This window comes from Hemitrygon akajei, chromosome 3, assembly GCF_048418815.1.
Source record: "Hemitrygon akajei chromosome 3, sHemAka1.3, whole genome shotgun sequence".
NCBI lineage: Eukaryota > Metazoa > Chordata > Chondrichthyes > Myliobatiformes > Dasyatidae > Hemitrygon > Hemitrygon akajei.
Window position 1 is genome coordinate 169,144,506 of NC_133126.1, and position 26,528 is coordinate 169,171,033.

At 39.8% G+C, this 26,528-nt stretch overlaps 2 protein-coding genes across 3 annotated transcripts in view; one reads left to right on the plus strand and one right to left on the minus strand.

The window, feature by feature from the left end:
• Window positions 1-3,126: 3,126 nt before the first annotated feature.
• Window positions 3,127-18,429, minus strand: LOC140725619 (uncharacterized protein C2orf72 homolog). 2 transcript variants are annotated; one of them, XM_073041303.1, is made up of 3 exons: window positions 17,690-18,429; window positions 6,929-7,045; window positions 3,127-4,110 (listed from the first exon to the last, which is right to left on the minus strand). In XM_073041303.1, exons 1-3 carry the CDS (start codon window positions 18,339-18,341, stop codon window positions 3,974-3,976), a joined length of 906 nt encoding a protein of 301 aa, XP_072897404.1. In that variant the 5' UTR covers window positions 18,342-18,429; the 3' UTR covers window positions 3,127-3,973. The 2 variants fall into 2 exon arrangements, with proteins under 2 accessions (XP_072897404.1, XP_072897405.1); XM_073041304.1 differs by lacking the exon at window positions 3,127-4,110 and adding an exon at window positions 4,222-5,995.
• Window positions 18,430-18,567: 138 nt separating this feature from the next.
• The window catches only part of iqcg (IQ motif containing G), a 59,807-nt gene continuing 51,846 nt past the window's right edge, over window positions 18,568-26,528 (plus strand). Inside the window, exons 1-2 of the mRNA XM_073041278.1 lie at window positions 18,568-18,637; window positions 18,860-18,982. The gene's annotated coding sequence lies outside the window, so the exon portion shown is untranslated. The remainder of the gene's footprint in view (window positions 18,638-18,859; window positions 18,983-26,528) is intronic.

Consider the following 26,528-nt stretch of genomic DNA (forward strand, 5'->3'; position numbering starts at 1 on the left):
TGCTTTCTTAAGCAATCCTGTCATATTAGTGAAGGTGCATTAGCTTACCGTTAATACATTGGTTCCATCACTATTTCGATAGAAGATTTAATTTAATCAAGCATCACATACAAATCACTCTGATACTCTTGCAGTTTGAGTAACTTGATTTAAAAAGTTTGAAGTGTGTCTGGAAGAAGAATTAATATTCATTTGTTTTTCATGCAGGTCTTACCATCTAATGGAAATATTAGAGTTATGGCAGAATACATAAACTGATGCTTCACAGCAAACAGACTGCAATCTGACTTCACTCTTTCTCTGAAAACATTTGACTTCTTGCTGGGGAACACAAGTTGCTCTCTGATACTTTACCCAATTGATCATTCTATCTTGTGCCCCAGCTATTATTAAACAATGTGAAGTTACCTGGTTGTAAATTCTCACTTTTATACATTTTTCTTCCTATTTATGTAGTATTTTAAAAGCTACCCACAGTATAGACAATTGGACTGTACAAACAACCTCAAAATGATTTTTTGTTAAGTATCAAATTATATACTGTTGAAGCAAGTGAAAATTACATATTCCTCTACTGATTTTCTTCTTTAATTTAAATTACCTAAACCACAGGATTGTTACCCAATTTGATTTAGATTGGTGATAGCTATTGAATAATTTCTTTTTTATTATTTCCACTGATTTATAGATGTGGAAGTGCCTGAGAATTTTTTTTAGAGTTGTATTAAGGACAATCTATAATAGCTACATGTCGAAATGAGTAATAAAAGTATTTTCATACTTCAGTTTTAAAAGACCTAGAGTCAAGTATTTGATGTATTTTTATACTGATTTTTTCTCACCTTAGAAACACGTTGAACATAGTCAGTTTACTTTAGATTGTCAGTGCCAGTCAGTGAAAGCATAAATTGCCATAAAATGATCAATACTATCTAACTAAATTCTTTAGTGATTCATATATACATCTCATTACAGTACATGGATAGATTTCAATTAGGAAACATACTTTTTCAATAAAGTACGTTATTGAGAGTAAAATCGAATTTTTAAGAATATTTTAAAACTAGTTACCTCTGAAATACTTTTTTGTATTTGATTAATGTAAAGTATCTTAATTCCTATTGTGGACCTAAGTTTTAGACAAATTATACATTATGTAGAAATTCAATAACTATAAAATGTAAATGGATTGAAAGATTTTTTTTGTAGATTTTTCTTGTGGAAAAACAAACCCCACCCATCTTCAAAATAAATTATCCCTGTAACCCATCTAGAAAAATAAAAGATGACTCATTTATTTGGCTTAGTTTATTAATAGCTTCACTTCTTGAGAAGTGATAAATTAACTTCCGATATCTTGGTGTCAGTATTAACGAACCCAGGTTTATCAACACAAAATGATCCCCACTCTCCACTGTTGAAACAATTAAAATTACATATACCTTTACTGATTTTTAAGTTAAATTACCAAAACAATTTTGCCTAAATTGTATAAAGAGCTATCTGTGTAATCTAAATTTACTGACGAACTAAGACACAAATGGATTTAAGCAAATGGGATTCAACTTCATTTCGAGTATTTTAGTCCAAACTGGTAATGAATAGGCTATCATAAATGCAATAGGGACTGATACTATTAGACCATAAAGACTTGGGAGCAGAATTAAGCCATTTGGCCCATTGAGTCAGCTCTGCCATTCCATCATGGCTGATTTATTAGCCCTCTCAAATCCAATCTCCCACCTATTCCCCGTTACCTTTGACTAATTAAAAACCTATTAATATTAACCTTTGCTTTAAGTATATTAAGTATACTCAGTGACTCTGTCTCCACAGCTGTCCATGATAATGAATTCCACAGATTCACCACTCTCTGTCTAAAGAAATTTCTCAACTCTGTCCTAAATGGACATCCCTCTATTCAGAGGCTATGCTCTTTGGGCCTAGACTCAACTACTATAGGAAACATCCTCTCCACATCCACTCCATCAAGCCCTTTCAATATTCAATAGGTTTCAAAGAGATCCCCTCTCTTTCTTCTAAACTCCAGTGAGTATAGCCTCAGAATCATCTGATTATGTTGGTATGTAATCAGCTGATGATATTATATTTCATTTACTTGTGTACTCAAATATCTAGCAACCCAATTGAATGGACAGTGACAACATAGAACATAGAAATCTACAGCACATTATAGGTCCTTCACCCAGAATGTTATGCCGATCCTGTAACCTACTCTAGAAACTGTCTAGAATCATCCTATCATATAGCCCTCTATTTTTCCAAGCTCCATGTACCTATCTAAGGAGTCTCTTAAAAGATCCCATTGTATCTGCCTCCACCACCATCACCGGCAGTGCATTCCATGCACACACCACTTTCTGTGTGAAACACTTACCCCTGCCATCCCCACTGTACCTACTTCCAAGCAACTTAAAACTATGCCCCTTTGTGTTAGCCATTTCAGCCCTGGGAAAAAGCCCCTGGCTATCCACATGATCAATGCCTCTCATCATCTTATACACCTCTTATCTTCCGTTGCTCCAAGGAGAAAAGGCCAAGTCCAGTTAACCAATTCTCATAAGGCATGCTCTCCAATCCAGGCAACATCCTTGTAAATCTCCCCTGCACTCTTTATTTATTTCTTTTTTTTAAAAAATACAGCCCTAAATCGATATTTTTAGTAGTGCAGTGCTGCACCTCAATTCATGGTGATATTCTTCCAAGTGTGGGTCATCCTATATTTGGAGTCCCTGACAATGTTGACTCAGATCTCTGCAGTGAGTTTGGATCTCATTCACCATTTCCAAAAACAACAAATCCTCCAGTTTTTCACAGAATTTTGTCCGAAAGATAAAATAGATCCTCTACACATCTATAGTAAACACATTAAAAATGTTGCTGCCTTAATTATAATTCAAGGGAGCCCATTTCTGTTTTGTTCACAAACCAATCACTTTTACATATTAAATAAAAACACAAAATGCTAGTAGAACTCAGCAGGCCAGACAGCATCTATGGGAGGAGGTAGTGACGACGTTTTGGGCCGAAACCCTTCATCAGGAGGGTCCTCCCATAGATGCTGTCTGGCCTGCTGAGTTCTGCCAGCATTTTGTGTTGTTTTTTTATTTCCAGCATCTGCAGATTCACTCGTGTTCACTTTTACATATTTTTATTTAATGGCAACACCATTATTAAAACTGCAATTTTATACTATTTTAGCAATTCTCAAATGTTTAATTTTGTGCATCAACTTTACAATAGGTAGTTATGTAGTATTTCAAAACCCTTATATTAAAATTATTCTAAACAGACAATATTCTATTTGTGAATAAACAAGTAACAGGAATAAGCTAACTTTATTTTAAAAAGTTACATCAACAGCAGACTAGTTGGTAAAAGTTTGCTGATGCATGGCAAACCTCTTTTTAAAATATTAAAGTAGTATTAGAAAATTATGGGTTTACCCCTATAGTATATTAAATATCCCCATGGTCTTTATTTAATAATTTTCATTCAAGTATATTATTGTTAAAAAAATTATAATGACAGAAGAGAAGGAGGTTTCAAATGATTCCCAGGAGATCTCTTGCAGTTTCAATTTTTTTTGTAAATCTGGCTAAAGTCGGCCAGGCAGTAATACATCTTTTTGTCATTGTCAACAAGAGTTAATTCAATAGTAGTGGGCTAGTTAACTTTGGACTCCAACTATTATTAAAAGTGGTAACTGGATTTTAGTGAAAGACAAATCTAGAAAATTAATGTGTATACCATTACCTTGTTGTTAGTTAACCATGTAATCTATATATTCATAATATATTTCACATTGTTTTGAAATAACAACTCTTCCCAACTAATAGAATCAGAAATGGGAAATGTCTGTTGTGGAAAGTTAGCTAAATAATTTTCTTTTCTCAGCTGGTTCTAGTACTTTGGAATGAATATGCAGATTTAGAAAAAAAGGTCAAATTATTTAAACTTCGGTTTCAATGTTCAGTTCGGTATTTCCATTGCTGTCAATTTGCAGATCACTTTTACAAACATCAACCATGCTTGCGCCCACTGTCAATTGCTGTGAAGCAACGTCGTTCTCAACATGCTTCGATATACCTAGAAAATATATATAATTATTTAAGATAATGATGTGAATACTATTTCAAATATGATTATGAATTTATCATTTGTTTGCAAGTCATACAAATTACAAATTTACACATTGTCAGTTTTCCATCATTCTGTTTGACATACTCATTAATATGACATACCAGAACAAAATAAAATATTTTCCTTTTTTTTTAAGCAGTAACTATGAAGTCAGGATTTTTACAGAGGTAGAGTTGAATGTCAGAAGGGAAATGGACTGATATGGAAAACATGCCTCTGTGTCTTTCTGTGACCATGCCATCAATAAAAGATTTATTCAGTGGGAAATAGAGAGAGGCAACATCAACTCATTTTACAGAAGACTCTTGCAACAACTCTTAAGTCAAAATTTTCAAACCTATTACACACCCAGATATCTAAATTGCTTTAGGTAAAATTCTAATGATCAAAAGATAAGGGGGAGTTACTTTAAAAAAAATTTCAACCTAATCCTCAATATTTAATTATAACTGGAATAACCTTTTCAAAAAAAAAATCTCCCTTTCACAATCCACACCAAACTAAGGAGCATCAGCATGTAAGCAAATCTGCTGCCTTTTATGTTATTGTAATCAATTAGCAATCCAGAGGTTGAATTCAAGGTCATATTGTGGGCTAGAACTTAGAAAGGACTAAATTGCTATAGGGTGCAGGGTCTACTTGCAACTACCCCTTTTTTCCATAGATATAACTGCAAGCCCACACCATGTATATAATTTATATTGTTCTCAGATGATACAATACCACATCCCAACATCATCTAAGTGTTTAGGTTTCGATTCTCAAAAATGAACTAATCTCCAGTGGGCAGAAGAATTATATTAATCAAAATTATTTATCTGCAGAATTAACATGAACTAATTTCTAACACCTATTGAACAGACAACTCATTTAAAATGCTTGCATTCAAACTTCCACACACACAAGTTTACTTATGATAGCTGATAGTACAAGTTTGATCGGCACTAGTCTTCATGGAGGTTGGCTCTGTTGTAAATCCGTTCGTTAGGATCATGGCTTATAGGGAGAAGCTAGGAGGTGATAGGTGGAAGTGAAAGAGCTGAAGATAATAGAATCTGATAGAAACGGAAGATGGAGAGGACATTTGGGAATAGTAGGTCAGGAGAACCAGTGGGAGGAGTGTGTGAGTGAAGGCCAGATGGAGATGGTGGAGAAGAGAGACATGGTGAGCAGGTGGATCTGGATGAGATTGAAAGTGGACAGAGGAAGCACTACAATAAATTCTCTAATTTCAGTTCATACCATCAGGTTGTAAATTAACTGGACAGAGTATGTGCTGTTCCAATGGTTTGCATTTAGCCTCATCTTGGTAGTGGAGGCAGAGGACAGGCGTGCAGGTGTGGGAAAGGGGAGGAGAATTAAATTGGCTGGCAAGCAGGAGTTCCAAATAGTCACAACAAATGGAGCACAAATCCTCATCAAAGTGGTCAGCCAGTCTGCATCCGGTCTAGCCAATGTAGAGAAGCCACAGCAGGAGCATCAGATGGGGGATATGCACCACCTGGGAGGGCTGTTATGGCCCTAGATGGTGGTGAGGGAAGGGGTGTAGGGACAAATGGTTACAAGGAAGAGTGCCTGGGACAGAAGAGAAATGGATGTGGAGGGATGAGCAGACAGGGAGTCATGGAGAGAGTGGTCTGTATGGAGGGGAAGATGCGGTCATGGTGGGATTATGTCTATGGTAGAAGGTCCAAAGAATGGTATGCTGGAATGTGTAGACTAGTGGGCTGGTAAGCGAGGACTTGTGGAACTCTATTCCTTTTCTGCCTTCAGAAAATAGAGGAGATCCAAGTGAAGGTTCCATCAACAATAGTTGGGTTGCACCTGTTTTCTGAAAAAGGAAGACGTCTTGGTTATCCTGGAATGGATAAGAACAGATGTGGCAAAGACAGAGCAAATGAGAAGGAATGGCATCCATGTAAGTGACAGGGTGGGAGGAGGTGTAGTCAAGGTAGCTGTGGGAGTCAGAAGGTTTGTCGTAGATGTTGGTGGATTATGTATGTCCTGAGATTGTGTCAGAGGTCACAGAAGGGAAAAGAGGTGTTAGAGGTGGACCAAGTGAATTTGAGGGCAGAATAGGAGTTGGTGATCAAATTGATGGATTCTGCATGGATATAGGAAGTGGCAAATGTAGCAAAGGATGAGTTAGGGATTGTTCTGCTTAGGTTTGGAATACGGACTGCTCTAAGTAAACATGGAATAGGCAGTTATAACAAGGCCATGTAATCTTTTTGTTGTCAAAAAATTGTTATGCTGTAAGTATTTTAAAACAATGTGGTCAAACTGGAGAACTGGATCCAATTCTTGGCACCACACTGTACAAAGGATATGAAGGTTTTGGAACGGCTATGTTAAATATTTAACAGAATGGTTCCACTATAGAAATGAGGAGTTTTGTGAACAATTTGGAGAAACTAGTGTTTTTCACACTTACATCAATCAAGGCTAAGAAAACATTTGATGGAAGATATTTAAAATCATACAGAATTCAGATTAAGTAAGGAAAAATTGCTTCCACTGGTTAAAAGAAATCAATAACTTGAATAAAAAATGATACAAAGAAACAAATATATTGAGCAATGACTGGTTAGGATTTGGAATACACTGGTGTGTAGGCTGATGAATACTGAATCAAAAAGAAATATGTAAATAAAGAAAAATGTTGGCAGAAGTGCAGGGAAAATTCATTTTCAAAAGCAAACTTTTACATGCAAAATTTAACATCTTTCAACAAATAAAGTTATATTGTCATGTTTTCATGTACCTTCTTGTTCAATACTATTCCGAATGTTATTAACATCCCAGTCTTCTCTACGTCTTCTGGTATTGCCCAAGAAGCAAAACAATCCAGGAAAACATGTATGCCTCCTTTTCTTTACACCTGTAGACAAAACACGTTTCTTGATTTCTGATTTCAAAGTAAAATGTTTCTTTAAAATTTGTAGTTGTCCCCTTTGCTTTTTGTTCATAACACACACAATGTCTTTATGGATAATAGGATAGAATAAATGTTAATTTTCTCTAAAGATATTTAACATTTTTCTTCTTTCCCAACAAAATGTGAAGGACTAACAGCATCTGAGGCAGAAGTTATGTCTGGAAGTGGGAAAGAGAGAACCAGAGGTTGAAAGCCCGAGAAAGGCATTGCCATCATTTAATCACTCTTCACAATGCTGTTTATGGACCAATAGGCAGTATGTGTTGTGCCCTTTGCTGTTTCTTAGCTCCTTTCTTTCTACTGTTTTAGCCTATTATTTATAATCAGTTCTCCCTGCAATTTACCCCTATATTTTTTAAAATATAAAATATCCTAAAATATAAATCTCCCAATCTTGTATGGTACTTAATCTCAGGAGAAACCCTATTGCCCTGGTGAAGTGGAACAGTTAAAGAAACTTGACCTCAGTTCATTTCTTATATTTTAGAACATAAGAAAGTAAGATATAGCAGCAGGAGTAGGCCATCTGGTCTGTTGAGCCTGTTCCATCATTCAATAAGATCATGGATGATCTGGCTTCTCTTTTATTGAGTTTATGAAATTCAGATATGTCTAGACTGAAATCACACAGTATCATATTTCTGTCCTTTGAGTAAGGTTCATTGGTACAAGTATTGCTGTTTCCTGAATCCTTTATTACAAATATCAGGCCAAAGTTTTATTTGAGAGAGTGGTTTTGAGTTTTGAAGCTAGGGAAAATTGGAAAAGGGTGCTAATTTTTATCCATTTAATAAAGTTTGATTTCAATTAGCTAGGTCCAATTCATATACAGAAACAGGAATTCATGTAACAGTCCAACTGGAAGTCCAATTGATCCTTTCAAATCACTAGGTTCTGTTAGGAATCTGCTATTAATCATTAATGATAAGTAAGCAAAGAAGTAAAATCCAGAGACAGATGTTTGAATTTTCAGATTGTTGTGTATGTTCTTATTTGTTGTTTGCCTTCTGGGTTTCTGATGTAACACAGTGGTTCACTGAGTAATGTACCACTTCACAAAACCATTGCACCTTCAAAGTTAACGTAGAAGAAATTATAAGTGATTGAAACTGTATGGCCATTGCAGAAAAAAAAATTATTCTAGGATGATTATATTTACTGAATAATACATTTCATAGAGGAAAGTTTTTTAAAAAGTGATTTTCTGGTGAAGGAAAATTTTAAAAGCTGCAAATGCCAGATGTATGAAATAAAAACAAAATATTCCAAAAATAGTGAGCAGGTCAGGAAACGACTGTGAATGGATGGGCCAAAGGAAGCATCTCTGACACTTTGAGGTCAGGCCAAGATCATCTGGTTGGTGAGTTAATCAGGGAAGTCAGAATGAAGGAAATGGATCCAAAGCTCTAAGGCAGTTAGAGAGTGAGTATATAGACAAGCGAATGTGAAAAGGTGAGAAATGCAGGTCTGAAGAACAAACCCATCAGGTCAGGCAAAGCCAAAGGAGAGGGGGAGAAACAGGGCCAATATATCAGCAAAAGTCCGCCACTGCACATTAAAAATGGTGTTCAACCCAAGCTTTCTGAACAGTACCTCATTTCCTTTCAGGTGTACTGTAGCTTTCAACACTTAATATCAAATTCTGCATATTCAGGCAACTTAATACTCTCTGTCTGCACTAGAAATGGCCATTGCTGTCTGATGGCCTCTGCAACTTAGCTCCATGGCCTCATCTTATCAGAGATTATTGACCTATCCATCCTTCACCTATTTTCTCTGCAATTTAAAACTAACTTGTTTTGTCACTCTCCCAGAGCTGACAAGGAGCTTTTTGATTTGAAACGTTTTATATGTATTTTTTTACAACAAACATATTCTCATTATTTTCATTTTCATTTTCTAGTGACTGATTCATATTTCTTCAAGAATGCATCCAGTGCCCTAACAGTCATAGAAAAGATTTGTGTAATCAGCTTTTCATGAATACATGTTCTTTTTGCAAATGATCAGTTTTTACATCATCTTGGGTTAAATGATTTGTTTAGAGGAATAAAATTAATGGAAGGTTTTGAATGGACAGATATGAAAGTAGCAACCAAAAACTGTACAGCTTACACTTATAATAGGTTTTTATGTGAGAGGAAGAACTTCCTATCATGTCCCTTCAATTTTAGTTGCTGAGTTATCAGAAGATAAACTAGATGATCGAGAGTTTAAGCAGAGTTCTGAACATTTCATCAAAGTTAATCAAGTCTTAAACACAAACATTAGCCAAGATACACACTAAAGTATGTGTGTGGATCTATTCGACCCACATAGATGAGTTATATGGATCATGCAAATGATATCATGACCCAGATGGCCAGAGTGATATGGTTCATGGCACAGATGACCCATGTGGTGTGGGCCACTAAAGATTCTTCTAAGGGAATTACTGAACTGACAAGTACCTATTCAATCTGTCAGGACTTCCATTGCTTGTAACCAAGGTGAAGTTCAAAGACTTGTTATGTTTCTGAGGTTTTATAAAAAGATATTTAAGTAAACATGCAATCTAGTCACTATTTACTAGAGGATTTAAATCGTAATATTGCGCTCCTTGCAGAGCTATGATTTAGTAATAACAAAAGGCTTGCAGTACTAATGGCCATTCTTAGTGCATATAACTATGTCGTGGTCATTGTGAAAATCTAATTTCCTTGCAGTAAAATCTTTAAGCTCGAATCATCTTTCCCAGGCAGGTGTTTCTTTGCACTTTGATCAAATAACATCATCTTTGGTATAAACAAACACATTAATATACATATATTTTTATAAACAAATCCACCAAAGTAAATATTAAGTCACACAATTTGTGTAAGTCCTATGCAACAACAATGCAGTTTTATAAAGTCAACACATTGCAAAGCATCTCAAGATACCTCACAATACAAATGGCAGATCCAACTTGAATACCTTTAGTGCACATGGTCAATTGATTTTAAATGGTGCTTTGAAGATAGAGAAATGTAGAAGTGGAAGGAGTTGTAGATTTTGGAACTTGAAGCACTGGTAAAATGGTGGGGTGCATAACAAGATCCAAGAATAGGCACATCACTAAGAATTGATAAGTGTATTATAAGTGTACCTGTCTCCTGTCCCCATTCTCCTTCCTTTATGGTTCTTTATTACTCTAATTTATTAGGGGCCCTACATGGCAAAACAATCTGTAGGACATAGTTTATAACTCTGAAGATAGATTGTCTGAGATCTGGAAACAGGAATTATTCTCAATCTGCAATAGAGATCCTAACACTATGAGGATTATATTAATCTCCTCTCGGTCAAAACTCCTAACTCCAACTTCTGGCCAAAATCCTAACCAGCTGGCATCATGTAGGGTCATTCACTCAGTGAAACACATCAGAATTATTAGATTTCATTTACGATCATCTTTATTCACAAGTCTAATGATTGAACACTGCTATTGATTCTTTCTAAAGTCGGCCCTCCTTATTCGCGGGTTCCGCATGCGCGGAATCAACCAATCGCGGATCGGAAAACCTGGCAGTTGAGCACTGTTCGTGTCGCGTCTCGTTTGTTCGCTACTTGAGAGTGAGAGGAAGGAGTTTAAGGCTAGTAAGGAATGACTGGCTAGCTACGTAAAGCACTACAGCCTCAAGAACTTAAAGATCACGGAAGAATTGGGATCGGCTGATGCCGAGGCAGCATCAGCGTTCCCTGAAGAGCTATGATGGTTGTGTCTATACTGAACATGTAAAGACTTTTTTTCTTGTCATTATTCCCTAAACAATACAGTATAACAACTATTTACATAGTATTAGGTATTATAAGTAATCTAGAGATGATTTAATGTATACAAGAGGATGTGTGTAGGTTATATGCAAATACTACTCCATTTTATATACGGGACTTGAGCATCTGCATTTGTTAGTATCCACAGGGGGTCCTGGAACCAATCCCCCGAGGATAAGGAGGGCCGACTATATTTTTAATATGTTACAAAAGGTTCTGGGTCAGTTTTTCTGTAAAAATAACTCAGATGCTAACAGTTTTTAAAGTGAGTTATGACAAGACTGAACAGTAACTTCAATATTGTGTTTTAAACTTTAGGAATAAAAGAATAAACAATGTCTTGCAATTCTGTAAAATAACAAAGCAGTAACATGGCCTTTAACAAATTGGTCAATAATTGATTAAAAAAAACATATTTTAAGGATCTAAACAGTTATATCAAAGAGCCAAGGGTTTTGTGGATGATCTGTAAAGGAGAATGGAAGAGATATAAAATGGGACTTCTATAGTTTAGACCATTGAGTCTACACTTTGAATCAGTTAAGATTGCATGAGGATCTAAGGAGGAATGGTAACCCTTGTTTACAACACTTACTTTACATTCTGGTTCAGTCCCTTACATACATCCGTGACATTTCACACACTTTTGTTCTTTTCAATACTTCAAGTTCCCTGGCCCCAATCGTCTCATTTTCACTGTGGATATCCAGTCCTTATACACCTCTGCTCCCCATCAGGAGAGCCTTAAAGCTCTCTGCTTCTTTCTGGACAACAGTCTCAAACGGTTCCCCTCTGCCACCCCTCTCCTCTGTCTGGCAGAATTGATTCTTACTCTCAATAATTTCTCCTTCAGCTCCTCCCATTTCCTCCAAGTCAAAAGGTGTAGCAATGGGCACTCATATGGGTCTCAGCTATGCCTGCCTTTTTGTCAGCTATGGGGAACTGCCTATGTTGCAAGCCTACACCGGTAATGCTCCCAAAGTCCTCCAATGCTATATCGACAACTGCATTGGTGCTTCTTCCTGCACCAATGCTGAGCTTGTCGACTTCATTCACATTGCCTCCCACCCTGCCCTCAAATTTATTCAGACCATTTCTGACAGCTCCCTCCCCTTTCTTGATCTGTCTCCATCTCTGGAGATGGTCTATCTTCTGATATATTTTATAAACCCATGGATTCTCACAGCTCACACCTGGACCCTTCTCACCTTGTCATTTGTAAAAATGCCATCCCCTTTTCTCAGTTCCTGCTTCTCTGCTGCATATGCTCTCAGTATGAGGCTTTTCATTCCATAACTAATGAGATGAAGGACTTCCTTTCCTCCACCATCAACGCTGCCCTCATACCATCCTCCCACTGCCCTACCAGGGATAGGGTTCCTCTTCTCACCACTAACCTCCGCATCCAGCACATAATTCTCCGTAACTTGTGCCATCGCCAACGGGATCCCCCCACTACTTCCTGCTTTCCACAGGAATCGCTCCCTATGCAACTCCCTTTTCCACTCGTCCCTCCCCACTGAACTACCTCTTGGCACTTACCCTTGCAAGTGGAACAAGTGCCACTCCTGCCCCTGCACCTCCTCCATCACTACCATTCAGAGCCCCAAACAGTCCTTCCATGTGAGGCAAAACTTCACCTGCAGGTCTGTTGGGGTCATGTATTAAATCCAGTTCTCCAGGTGTGGCCTCCTGTATATCTGAGAGACCCAACTTAGGTTGGAAGCTGCTTCACCAAGCACCTACCAGAAAAAGTGAGATCTCCCTTGGGCCACCCATTTCAATTCCACTTCCATTCCCATTCCGATATGTCAGTCCATGGCTTCCTCCAATGCCACGATGAGGTCACACTCAGGGTGGAGGAGCAACACCTTATATCCGAATGGATAGCCTGCAACCTGATGGCATGAACACTGATTTTTGCAACTTCTGGTAACTGCCCCCCCTCCCTTCAACATTCCCTTTACCCTCTCTCAGCCATCTCCTTACCTGCCCATCACCTCCCTCTGGTGCTCCCCCCCCCTCCTCTTCTTCCATGTTCTATTCTCTCCTGTCAGAATAACCCTTCTCCAGCCCTTTATCTTTTTCACCAATCAACATCCCAACTCTTCACTTCCCCCCTCCCAGTTTCACCCATCACCTGCCACATTGTATTTCTCCATCCTTCCCCCCCCCCCCTCCCCCCACCTTCCTTTCCAGTCCTGAAGAAGGGCCTTGGCCTGAAAATGGTGGCTGTTTACTCTCTTCCATCGACGCTGCCTGACCTGCAGAGTTTCTCCAGCATTTTGTGTGTGTTTCTTTGGATCTCCAGCATCTGCAGATTTTCTTGTCTGGCATCTCCAAGTCTGAATGCTTGAAACCACAGTGAGCAAAACAGCTCTGAATTGTCTTACTGCATATTTCTTGCCATCTATCACAGACAAAAAAAAATCTCTGCTCTTTGAACACAAATACAGCAATTGATGCTATTTAAAACTAACAGCAATACAAATGCATGCACCTGACACTAGTTAGAAACTGTTTGGTAACAACCCAATTAAGTGACATAGTGTCCCAAATAAGCAAAGGGAATCCTGGTTATTTTCTTAATTAGTTGTTGTTAAGCATGGCCCCAATTAATCAGAATCCACTGTACTACACTGAGATTCATTTTCTTGAAGGCATTTACAGGAAAACAAAGAAATACAATAGAATCCAATAGAATAGAATACAATAAAAAAAAGACGGTTATGGGGTAGTGTGGGTTTAGTACTTTTTCTTTAAAGGATTATATGGGTCAGCACAACATGGAGGGCTGAAGGGCCTGTACTGTGCTGTAGTGTTCTATGGTTCTATGGAATCCATGAAAATCTGCAAAGACTGACAAACAACCGACATGCAAAAGACAAATTGTACATATACAAAACATTTCAGTCCGAAACCCTGTATTTGTCCTGATGCAAGGTTTCAACCCACAGTATCAACATTTCCTTTCAAGATGCTGCTAGACCCACTGAGTTCCTCTAGCACCTTGCTTGTTGCTGTTCCAGACACACAAATTTAAAAAGCTTAAACAAAAAGATACTGGCCTGGATTATGCCGGTAACTCCAATGTTCCCTCTAATTTTTATTTTAAAACAGCTGCAAGAACCAACCATTGCCATGAGCAGGAACTTGTTTTTAAACCCAGCCTGAAAACTGCACGGCACTTTAATAAAACATTATATAAAGGAAAATTCCAGCTGCGTGACTACAAAGGCCATGTGTGTGGGAGCATTTCAGTTACTCCCCGGGCACGCACCCGCACAGCTTAGAGGGAATAGTGTCACCAAACAATATTTCCATACAACCAAGACAGCAAATTTCACCAGGGTTACATGAAACGGAAATAACAGTCAAACATGCCCCATGGAAAGAATTTACTACTTTTCTTATCTAATTCCTTAGTCAAATATAGCGAAAGGTACTGATATTTATGTCATGGAACCACAGAATAGAGTTGTACTGCAGAGAAACAGCCCTTTCACCCACCATGTCCATGATGAACATTTACACTAACTCCAGCGGCAGGCATCTGGTCTGCAATCTGCAAAGCCTCACTGTAGTTAACTAAACTTGATATAAAATGTTGTCAGAACAGACAGATCAACCAACAGGCAACATTTCTTACTCCATGGATGTTATTTAGGCAGCTGAATAATTTCAGTATTTTATGGTTTTGTTTCAAATTTCCAACAGATAACAGTATTTTACTTTTTATATAAAGTGTTGGCGCCAAGTGGTTAAGGCATCAGTCTAGTGATCTGAAGGTCGCTAGTTTAAGCCTCAGCTGAGGCAGCATGTTGTGTCCTTGAGCAAGACACTTAACCACACATTGCTCTGCGACGTCACCAGTGCCAAGCTATATTGGCTTTTCCCCTTCCCTTGGACAACATTAGTGGCGTGGAAAGGGGAGACTTTCAGCATGGGCAACTGCCGGTCTCCCATACAACCCTGCCCAGGCCTGCGCCCTGGAAACTTTCCAAGGCGCTAATCCATGGTCTCTCGAGACTAATAGATGCCTATTATTATTAAATTGTTCTTATTCTGGTATGAAGTCTCCCTTAATCAGTGTGATAATGTCTTAATTAGAACTGTCCGTAACACATTGACAATTGAGTAGATTCACTTCTTCAATTTCAGTTACAATTCTATTATCTTTATTGTCTCTCAATTCAATCTCTATTTTGCTCCCTTTATTACATACTGTTTTTGAAAGGTCTTCAAACTAATTCTACAGCGTTTATTCCTGATAATTTGATATTTAAACCACCGTGTTGATTAAACAACACAAAGTTCTGTGCTGATTGAATATCTTGGTGACACGAACTGTCATACAAGAGAAATCAAAATTAAGGAAGTGAAATTCTAAACTGTTCATTTTCTCTTCAGAGTAAATGAGTGTGTACAATGAATCCTAGAAGAACCTATGGTTTAAGAATGTTACATTTCTTCCTGCTTTTATTGGTCATGTATTCACAATTATTTGGGTTAGTCAAACAATTATTGGGAAGATTGATTAAATATTATATTATTTCTCAATACAAATACAATCATAGAAACCCTAACACCTAAAGGCCATTCAATCCATTGGTGCCTGTCTTCAGCAAAGAGAAACCTAATCCCACCTTTCACCACAAGGACACAGCCTTGTAGTTTACAGCTCTTCAAGTAAGTACACATCCAAGTAATGATTAGATGTTCTGAGGGTTATTAACTGTCCCCAGATTTACAGATGAGTTCCAGACTTCTACCACCCTCACAGGGAAAAAGTATTATCTTCATCATCCCCTTTAATTCTAATTATTTTAAATCTATCTCACTCAGATTTACCTCTAAAGGAAATGGGTCCTTATTTACTTTATCCAGGACCTTCATAAGAAAGTAGGGAATAGGAGCAAGACTAAGCCAATTTGTGTTTTGAGCCTGCTCTGCCCATCATCTAGATCATGACTGATCTCTTGCCTCAGTGCCACTTTTCTGCCCAGTCCCCATATCCCATGATCACCTTAATAGAAGTAACAATCTGTTTTGAATGAATTAAATGACCAAGCCCTTATGACCCTTCAGGATAAGAAATTCACTAAAGAAACTTATCATCTTAGTTCTAAACAATGTACAGGTTGTCCCTAGATTGTTGCAGGGTTCAAACCCAAACAGTTCACTCATCAGAAATGTGACCATGAACCAAGTTCCCACATTGCATAAGATGCCTGCATACATGTAGCAGCTGGAAAATCCATCCCGCCAATTGGATTTTACATAGGTTGGGTGTTCGTAGACTGGATGGGACCTCTTCCTCATTCTGAGAATTAGAATCAGGTTTATTATCACAGACATATATCTCTGTTGTTTTGTGGCAGCAAGACAGTGCAAGACATAAATATCACAACAAGTTACACATACATGTATACCACAAATAAATATTGATGCAAGACTTTGTTGCAACACCACTTAAGCAGCTGATCTGTCTCACTCCTTGTCATCAGCTGAGATTCTGCCAACAACAGTGAGGTGGTGTTCATGGACTGTTCTGTATGATAAGAATGTTCCTAAAAATTGTGAGTGGTTCTTTAAGCTCTTGCACCTCCTCACCTTGAGAAGAGGGCATGTCCTGGAAAGTGAGGGTCCTGAATGATGGATGCCACCTTCCAGAAGATGTCCTTAATGGTGAGGGAGATAGTTCCCAAGATGAAGCTGGCTGAATTTACCACCTTCTGCAGCTTCTTTCAATCCTGTACGCTGGTGCCTCCATACCAGGGAATGATGTAACCAGTCAGAATGCCCTCCACATTGTACTTCTGCAGAAATTTGCTAGTCTTTGGTGACATACCAAATTTCCTCAGACTCCTTATGAAGCATAGACATTGTAGCGCCTTTTTCTTAATTGCATCAATGTGTTTGGCTCAGGATAGATGCTCTGAGATGTTGACACCCAGGATCTTGAAGCCACTCACTCTTTCCACTGCTGACCCCTCGACGAGGACCGGTGTGTCTTCCCCTTCCTGAAGTCCACGATCAATTCCTTAGTCTTACTGATGTTTGCGAAGCTTTTGTTGCAACATCGGGTGTTGAAGTGATATATCTCACTCCTCATCACCATCTGAGGTTTTGCCAACAACCGTAATGTAATCAGTGAAGTTATAGACTGTGTTTGAGCTGTGCCCATCTACACAGCCATGAGTACAGAGAGAGTAGACCAGTGGCTGAGTACATATTCTTCAGGTGCACCTGTGTTGTCAGCAAGATGTATTACCAATCCTCACTGACTGTTATCTCTTAATGAGGAAGTCAATGACTGTAACACTCAATTCCAAATTCCTGTCTGAGGAAACACCTCTCACATTAAGCCCGTCAAAGCCCTGGTAGAATTTTCTAAATTTCTGTGAGAATTCTTTCAAAACTGTGGAGAATACAGACCTATTCAATCTCTCTACATCGGTTCCAGGGAGGCTGGGTTTCCACATCAGTCGAATTTTCACAACAACAGGTGAGGAGTTCTGTCTCTTTACTGAAGAAATAGGTAAGGAGACCACACGTAATTGCTGTCACTTTATTTTAGACACCTGAATTAAGTTTTCCTTCGACCTCCCTGTTCCACAGAAAACAACTGCAGCTTATCGAACCTTTCCTCATAGCTACGATTTATTAGATCTATCAACTTTTTAGTGTACAATGAATTCAGGGACACATAATTTCTTTTTGGAAAAAAACATGATAAATTACAATACCATAATATGCGGAATCCTATTATGTCAATAATTAGCTCAATACCTTCTGTGATGCGCGGTAAAGCTCGGAGGATAACACAGATGGTCTTTTTCAGTTCTATCATAGAAGCTGGCTCGCTGGAGATGAAGGGAAGAGCCTGCACGCACTCGGCGGGGTGCCTGTGGAAAACTGTCCGCAAGTAATACTCTACGAGGCGGACAGCAATGTTTAGGTCCCCGCTGACAGCGTCAGCGTGCACCACCCCGATGAGCGCGGGTAGATCTTCCCAGGAACTGGACCTTTGCCGGACATCTTTCAGGAGTTCTTGGATCACGAGGTCGTTTTGCTTGTCACTGATAAAATCTTGATGGAAAAGGAAGATAATTAACCGGGCTTTGATACGTCTCTGCTCCTTACTCCCATTAACCACGTGTGTCACTTTAGCGGAAGAATCAATTAAGGATTCAAACTCCAATTCTTTGTCAGCCTCGGACTTCTGCTCCTTACACTGCGGTTCAATCATTTGATGGTTGCTTTTCGTGTCCGAAATCCTACTGCAAACTTTCCCCGGTCGTGAAAACATGTTATTTACAAACTGAAACATCAGGTCCCTGTTATCGCACACCTCCCCGATCAGGAAGATGTTCTCTCTACCTCCGATAGTCCTGACTACCTCCTGGAACTCCCCCTCGGTCCATTCTGCATCCGTACCCATTGTCACACTTTCTAGTTTATTGCTGTCCGACCGAGGGGCAAAAGCTGCGATCGTCCGCCGGCTTCGCCTCGAACGCCAGCTGACTGGCCATTGGTCACTCACAAGGGGCGGTGCCCTCACTGGTCTGTGATGTCACGGTCGCTAGGAAATCACGCCCCCCCATTTCACCCAACGGCTGCCCGCCGCATCGCTGTCAGACGTGGAAACTGCAATGGCTCCTTCCGGGCAGAGCGCTCCCGAACACGCAAGCCATCAAGTTTAGCTAAAGAAGAGAAACAATGACATTTTTTGACATGGTGGGTTAGAATCAGAATCGGGTTTAATATCAACCGGATATGCCGTGAAATTTGTTTAACTTTTGCAGCAGCGGTGCACGATAAATACAGGGGAAATATTAAACAGTATATATACGTATATTATTAAATAGTTAAAATAAATAGTGCAAAACAAATAAGAACTAGTGAGGTAGTGTTGTAGGTCTTTGCAAATAAAATGACTTGAGACATTTTATATTTCAGGGGGAAAAAACTATAGCAGCTCCAGAAAGCTGAACACGACACGCGGTTAAAGTACTTTACGTAAATCACGTCGGACCCGCCTCTTAAAGTGACCCCAACTCGATGTTAGTGGTTGTGAATTCTGTAAGTTTCCACCGATTATATTACCCGATACAGCCCACCCCCGGCAGAATTCACGAAACGGGTGGGCATTGTGAGCCCGTGAAGAGCTTGGACAGGTCGCCGGCGGCTTGTCCAGAGATGTGAGCCGTGTGGGGACGGCAGGGGGATAGTAACGGAATCTTCCAAAGCTTTATTTAACACACCTCCATATGCCCTGTTTAAGGTAATCTGCCATAACACGTTCAGGTTTACTCCTCCATGATAAAAGTCTTTTCTCTCCGTTACAAAACGTGAAGCTAGCCAGCGTAAGGGAGCCTAAGGGAATGCTGGTGTGCATCATGGCGGAATGTAGGTCAACAGAACCCAAGAATGCCTTGATGGGAAGTAGAATAGGTGCAAAGAAATTGAATTTACCGAGGAGGGGGGGCATGCTGTTGAGAGGCTGACCAGGCAGTCACAGTGTCAGGAATCATTACGGCTGCCCGTATACCAACTCAGCCGCGGATGACTGCAGGCCCTCTTTTGGAGCTGTTCTGAGCCCCAGCAGGACCCACGGGAGACGATCATGCCAATAATAATGCATCACAGCGTCCTTTAAGGACTGGTGAAACCACTAGCATAGGCCATTGGACTGTGGTGATAAGCCATGGTGTAATCTGGCCCAACACCAAGGTTTTGAGCAGTCACAGCCCAGAGGTCTGATATGAATTGGGGATCACAGTCAGAGGAAATATCACATGGGTTTACGGCTGTCATCGAGGCTAGAGGGACAGCCTCTGGCCACCTGGTACGGTCCACCATAATAAGGAGGTGCGTGAAACTGCGGGAGGGGGATGGGGACTAACAAGGTCCACATTGACATCGTCAAACCAACACTTGGACCTCAAGAGGTACCTGAACATTACGGTTCAGTTTTGCCTGCTGGCATTCCACACAGGCTGCAGTCCAGTCACACACTAAGGCCGTGCCACACAAACTTTAGTTTGCCCTATTTCTGTGAGGCCTTCCAACCTGGATGCGAGAGGCTGCATATGGAGTTACAAACAGTCCGTCTACAGTTTGCGGGCACTATAGGGCAAGGGCGACTGGTTGAGACATCGCAGAGGACAGAAACCCCAGCTCCCCCAAACTTAATGTCAGCCAACTGGGGGCCCATGACTGCTGCCTGGTAAGCCTGTACCCCTGGGTCAGTAACTTGGTCGGCTGCCATGTCAGCATAATCAACCCCCACATGTATGCCCACAATGGCTGGCTGAGAGGGGCAATCAGCCACGGTATCGTATATCCTCGATGTTGTCTATCAGTTGTAAATTCTGATACTTTGGCCAACATGTACACAAGGAGGTTTGTAGCCAACAAATGCTGTGAAATGGTGACCCTCTGGAAGAAAATGAAAATGGCGGACAGCCAGATAGAGACCAAGAAGCTCACGGTCAAATGTGCTGCAGTTCCTTTTGGGGAGACAGAGCTGCTGGCTGAAGAAGGTGAGTGGCTGCCATACACCTCTGGCCAGCTGTTCATGCACAGCACCCACAGCATAGTCCGAAGCATCAGTGGTAATGGCTATGGGTGCGTTGGGGAGTGGGTGCACCAGTAGGGCTGCATTGGAAGGAACTCATTTGTATCATCAAATGCTCTGGTCATGTCCATTGACCAGTCAAGCAGGTGATTAGGGGTACTGCCTTTGAGCGCACTATGCAGGAGGAGCATGAGTTCATCAGCTCGCGGAATGAAGTGATAGAAATTAACCTTACTTAAAAACACCTGTATTTTTTAGTAGTGCGGGGTGGTGGGAAATCCGTAATAGTGGCTACTTTTGATGGGAGGAGTTTCCATCTTCTGAGGAGATGCAATGGCTAAGAAAGTCAATGGTTGACAACCCAGACTGGCATTTAGCAGAGTTATTAATCAACCCATGTTGGCTTAAGTGCTGGAAAGTGTGCGGAGATGAGATGCGTGTTTGGATTTGGATGCACTGGTGACAGTCTATCGGCCGCTGGAAAGTCTGTACTGCATTTTTCAGCCCAAATGGCATGCGCAGAAACTCAAAGCAGCCAAACGGGGTTATCACAGCTGTTTTGGGAATGTTCTCCGAGTGCACAGGAGCCTGATGGAAGCCCCTAACTAGATCAACTTTGGAAACAATTAACTTCCTGGTTAACCATGCTTGGACGTGTGGGGCCAGCTAATGACTGGGACAGTGGCCACTTTAAGGCATCAGTAATTGCCACTGGGGCAGCAGCCACCTTCAGACTTAGAAACCCAGGGTCTATCTGACCAGCGTACAATGCTAAGTCTTTCTTTCCATTTTAGCAATCTTAGCTTTCATGGTTGCCAGCTTTTTAGGGGCCAGTTGTGGGAACGCGGTACTTAACCCCATGTTTTGTGACTAGTGGAAAATGTGGCCTTGGTGAGGTTTGGGAATTTGCCCAGCAGGCGAATAAACTCACATGCAGTGGTGCATGAGCTTGGCAGAGTCATTGTGGGGAAATGACTCAAAGTCCTTGACATCCACAAGCCAGCAGTTTTTAAGATCAACTAATAGTCCTTTGGGCACACAGGAAATTTGCACAGACCAGAGGTTTAGCCACTTTAGCCAGGATAAAGTCCCACGTGTAACATCGCCCACTGAAGTAGAGCGTCACCCATCGTGTCCTGTAAGTCTGGTTCTTGCCGCTGTTGACAGCCTCCAGTGAGGTTTCATTGCTCTTTGCCTTCTCTTCAATAGGCGATGCTGGCAGCACACTCACTTGAGCATCTGTGTCACACAGGTAGGGGCGCCCTGAGAGGGTGTCTGTAATGAACGGTAGATGGCCCTGGCAGGTGGAACCCATGGTGTTCACAGATCTCTGATGTCCCAGTGCGCTGGCACTGTCGAAGGTGCAAAGCAGTTGACATTTCCTAACGTTCATACCAAAGCAAGCATCATGGCTATAGAGAGAGTAGAGCAGTGTAGAATGTAGAAGCACACATCTCTGAGGTGCACCAGTGTTGATCGTCAATGATGTGTAGATGCTATTACCAGTCCACACAGATTGTGGTCTTCTGGTTAGGAAATCAAGGATCCATTTGTAGAAGGAGGTACAGAAACCTAAATTCTGTAGCTTTTCAATCAGGACTGTAGGAATGATGGTGTTAAACGCTGATCTATAGTTAATAAATGGCATTCTGACATAGGTATTTGTATTGTCCAGGTGATCTAAGGCTGCGTGGAGAGCCATTGAGATCACATGTTTAATAAAGTCCTGATTTTGGCTCAAGTAGTTGTTCTTTCTTAACAGACTTACACATATTTTAATCTTTTAAATCTCTGAAAAAACATTTCAGAATTTTGAAAATTGAATTAATTCATTTGGGGACAGTGGATTGAGTCTCTGTTTGTTTCAGCTTCAAATTTATATGTACCTACTGCACTAAGTTTCAGATCAAATTACAATATCTAAATCTGGTTTTTCTTTCTTCCTCTGAGGTTTTAACAGCTGCTCATATTTTCCGGTTATTTGACAATGCCTCACCAGAACCCCCAACTGAAATAATGTTTATTTCTGATAAGAATCAGGTTCTCGTTTCCACTGTAGAATTACAGACAGTGTTCCAATGGTTCATCATCCATTAAGAACTTTGATCGATGTGCATAACCCAAAGTACTTTAACCTATTCAAAAATCTATTTCTTGAATAAGTTAGGTAATTCCTGCAAACATAGGTATATCAAAAGTAGGTTTTGCACAAATTGCAACTGAAGGTGGTTCAATCCTATACCGAAAACAAAGGTTTGTATATCTACTATAATACAAAAGCTTAGAATTATGTTTAGAGAAAATACAAAGATGTAGAAACAGGTAAGATAGAGGCATGGAAGATGTTTCCATGGATGAGACTCAAATTAGGGGACAAAGCCAAAAGAAATGGGGGAAATAAGCAGCCTCATGTGTGGCATCTTGTCAAAGGCCAAATATTTAACATCCACTGCATCCCCTTTATTTACCCTACTTGTAATCTCCTCAAAGAATTCCAACAGGTTGGTTAGGCAGGATTTTCCCTGAAGGACACCACGCTGACTTGGTACCACCTTGTCCTGTGTCACCAAGTACTCCATCATTTCATTCTTAAAAATTGACTGTAACATCTTCCCAACCACAGAGGTCAGGCTAACATGATGGAGATGAGGAGAAACTTCTTTTCCCACAGAATAGTGAATCTGTAGAATTCTCTGCCCAATGTAGTAGAGACTACCACATTAAATATACAGTATATAAGATACAATTAGATAATTTTTTTGCATACCAGAGAAATTATGGGTTATAGGAAAGGGCAGGTAGGTGGAGCTGAATCCAAAGATCTTATTGACTGGTGGAGCAGGCTTAACAACCTATCCCTGCTCCTATTTCTTATGTATTTTTTGACCAAGGGGTAAACTGTATATCTTTGTGTTGTCCTTTTAAAAAAAATCAATGTTTATATTATGGTTTGTCATTCATTAAACTGCGGTAAATTACAAAGGTGGGCTATTGACTAAGTCACATAATTCCTCTAATGGCATGTTTTTTCAAATAATGACGTAGGCAAGAGAGGTCATAGAGCATATGATAAGCTAAATGAAGCACACATTGAGAGAGGCAGCTGCTAAATGAGAGTGAACAGTGACATTTGGAAGGAATGAGTGATACAGAATGGATAGAGTATTAATTTTGTAAAGGACTGATGAATGGATAAATGTGAGATATGAAACAGTGACAATGCTGTAATAGAAATAAGACAGAATGGTAAACACAGGGAAAGCGAGTTGTAGATATTTTTAAAAATCACAGATGTTTCAGTATTACACACAGCAACTAAAGTTTGAAGGGGAAAGTGGTTTGAAAGTTGAATTAATCCTCCTCCCCTCTCCCTTCACCTAAGAAAAACTTACCAACTGCAAAGAATCTGCCAGAATTCTCTTTCTGGTCATCATATTAAGGTCTAATGACATGCTTATAAAAAGACTAATTATATTAAAAGCGTTTACATTTTCTAAATAAGCAATCTTAACACTACACTCTTCACATGTCCCGCAATGAATTGGCTAAAAGCAACCTTTGTTTAAATCTGGCACTGTATCAAGACAGTTTGTTTCCCAGCCACATTCTGGCAAGGCCTTGATTAACAAAAGAAACTTTCCAGTGGAGATCACTTTGTATGAAACACTCAGCTGCTCAAGTCCTTCCCCCCAAAAAGAATTCAGCCAGTAAGTGGAAGAAGAATCTACATATTTGAGTGCTGCTGTAAAATCTGACAACTTCAAATGATTTCTTTAATACAGCATTGCAAATTGAATTTTAATGATACTGCTGATTTTGAAATCACTTCAAAATCAATAAAACTAAAATACTATGCAGAATTCTGGGCATTATACTTAACTGGTTGCAGACTAAATATGCCTAGTTTGTTCATGTTCGTATTTCAAGCCTACGTTTATCCATAATCATCATTCCTCAAGCCTTAAACGTTAGCAAACTTATCTTTAATTTTTCCTATAGTAAGGAGATCCCATGATCTCAGAAATTTCTGGGTGAAAAACACAATTATTTTCTAGTGGCATTATTATATTTGAAATCCTCTTAATTTGCTCTTCTCCTTTCTGTCCTTCCATTAAAACCCAATAGTTATCAGGTGAAAGGTCACTGGGCTCAAATGTTAATCCTTTTCTCTTTCCACAAATACTACCAAACCTGCTGAGTACATCCACCAATTGCTGTTTTGATTATCACGATTCTCGGCAGAACAAAACACGAACAGAATACACCAAACAACAAAACAACAGCAACAAAACTACTCCCATTCCTCCCTCCCACTGACATACATACAGTGGCATGCAAAAGTCTGGGCTCCCCCTGGTCAAAATTTCTGTTACTGTTAATAGCTAAGCGAGTAAAAGAGGACCTGATTTCCAAAAGGCATAAAGTTAAAGATGACACATTTCTTTAATATTTTAAGCAAGGTTACTTTTTTTATTTCCATCTTTTACAGTTTCAAACTAACAAAAAAGGAAAAGGGCCCGAAGCAAAAGTTTGGGCACCCTGCATGGTCAGTACTTAGTAAAACCCACTTTGGCAAGTATCACAGCTTGTAAACACTTTCTGTAGCCAGCTAAAAGTCTTTCAATTCTTGTTTGGGGGATTTTTGCCCATTCTTCCTTGCAAAAGGCTTCTAGTTCTGTGAGATTCTTGGGCCGTCTTGCATGCACTGCTCTTTTGAGGTCTATCCACAGATTTTCAAAGATGTTTAGGTCGGGGGACTGTGAGGGCCATGGCAAACCCTTCAGCTTGTGCCTCTTGAGGTAGTCCATTTGAGCTGTGTTTAGGATCATTATCCTGTTGTAGAAGCTATCCTCTTTTCATCTTCAGCTTTTTTACAGACGGTGTGATGTTTGCTTCCAGAATTTGCTGGTATTTAATTGAATACATTCTTCCCTCTACCAGTGAAATGTTCCCTGTGCCATTGGCTGCAACACAAGCCCAAAGCATGATCAATCACCCCCGTGTTTAACAGTTGGAGAGGTGTTCTTTTCATGAAATTCTGCACCCTTTTTTCTCCAAACTTACCTTTGCTCATTGCGGCCAAGAAGTTCTATTTTAACTTCATCAGTCCACAGGACTTGTTTCCAAAATGCATCAGGCTTGTTTAGATGTTCCTTTGCAAACTTCTGACACTGAATTTTGTGGTGAGGACATGGGAAAGGTTTTCTTCTGATGACTCTTCCATGCAGTTCATATTTGTGCAGGTGTCGCTGCACAGTAGAACAGTGCACCACCACTCCAGAGTCTGCTAAGTCTTCCTGAAGGTCTTTTGCAGTCAAACAGGGGTTTTGATTTGCCTTTCTAGCAATCCTACAATTAGTTCTCTTGGAAAGTTTTCTTGGTCTTCCAGACCTCAACTTGACCTCCACTGTTCCCGTAAATTGCCATTTCTTAATTACATTACCGAGGAAACGGCTACCTGAAAACACTTTGCTATCTTCTTATAACCTTCTGTTTTGTGGGCATCATTTATTTTAATTTTCAGAGTGCTATGCAGCTGCTTTGAGGAGCCCATGGCTGCTGATTGTTGGGACAAGGTTTGCGGAGTCAAGGTATTTATAAAGTTTTGAAGTTTGCATCAGCTGGCCTTTCCTAATGATGACTGAACAAGCCATAGCCCTAATAAGCTAATTAAGGTCTCAGACCGTGGTAAAAGTTATCTGAGAGCTCAAATCTCATGGGGTGCCCAAACTTTTGTATGGTGCTCCTTTCCTTTTTTTACACTCTAAAATTGTACAAAACAAATGTAATGCACTAATCTTGCTAAAAATGTTGAAAAGAATGTTTCATCTTTAACTTTGACTTTTGGAGATCAGTTCATCTTAACTATTCACACAGTAACAGAAATTTTATCCAGGGGTGCCCAAACTTTTGTATGCCACCGTACACAGTCCTCTAACCACAACAGTCCATCCTCTTCAGCTTCCAGTAGACTTGGACTCGGACTTGGGCCTTCAACTACCCCAGTGAACTCGCAGAGATTCACAGACCTGGGTCTCTAGCCAAAAG

What these genes read in the sequence shown, in the direction of transcription:
- LOC140725619 (XM_073041303.1), bottom strand. Translation starts at nt 18,341, where the DNA reads ATGGGTACGGATGCAGAATGGACCGAGGGGGAGTTCCAGGAGGTAGTC. An exon ending in TTTACCGCGCATCACAGAAG is followed by an intron (nt 7,046 to 17,689) that starts GTATTGAGCTAA and finishes TTTTGTCTACAG; the next exon opens with GTGTAAAGAAAAGGAGGCAT. An exon ending in GAATAGTATTGAACAAGAAG is followed by an intron (nt 4,111 to 6,928) that starts GTACATGAAAAC and finishes TATATTTTCTAG; the next exon opens with GTATATCGAAGCATGTTGAG.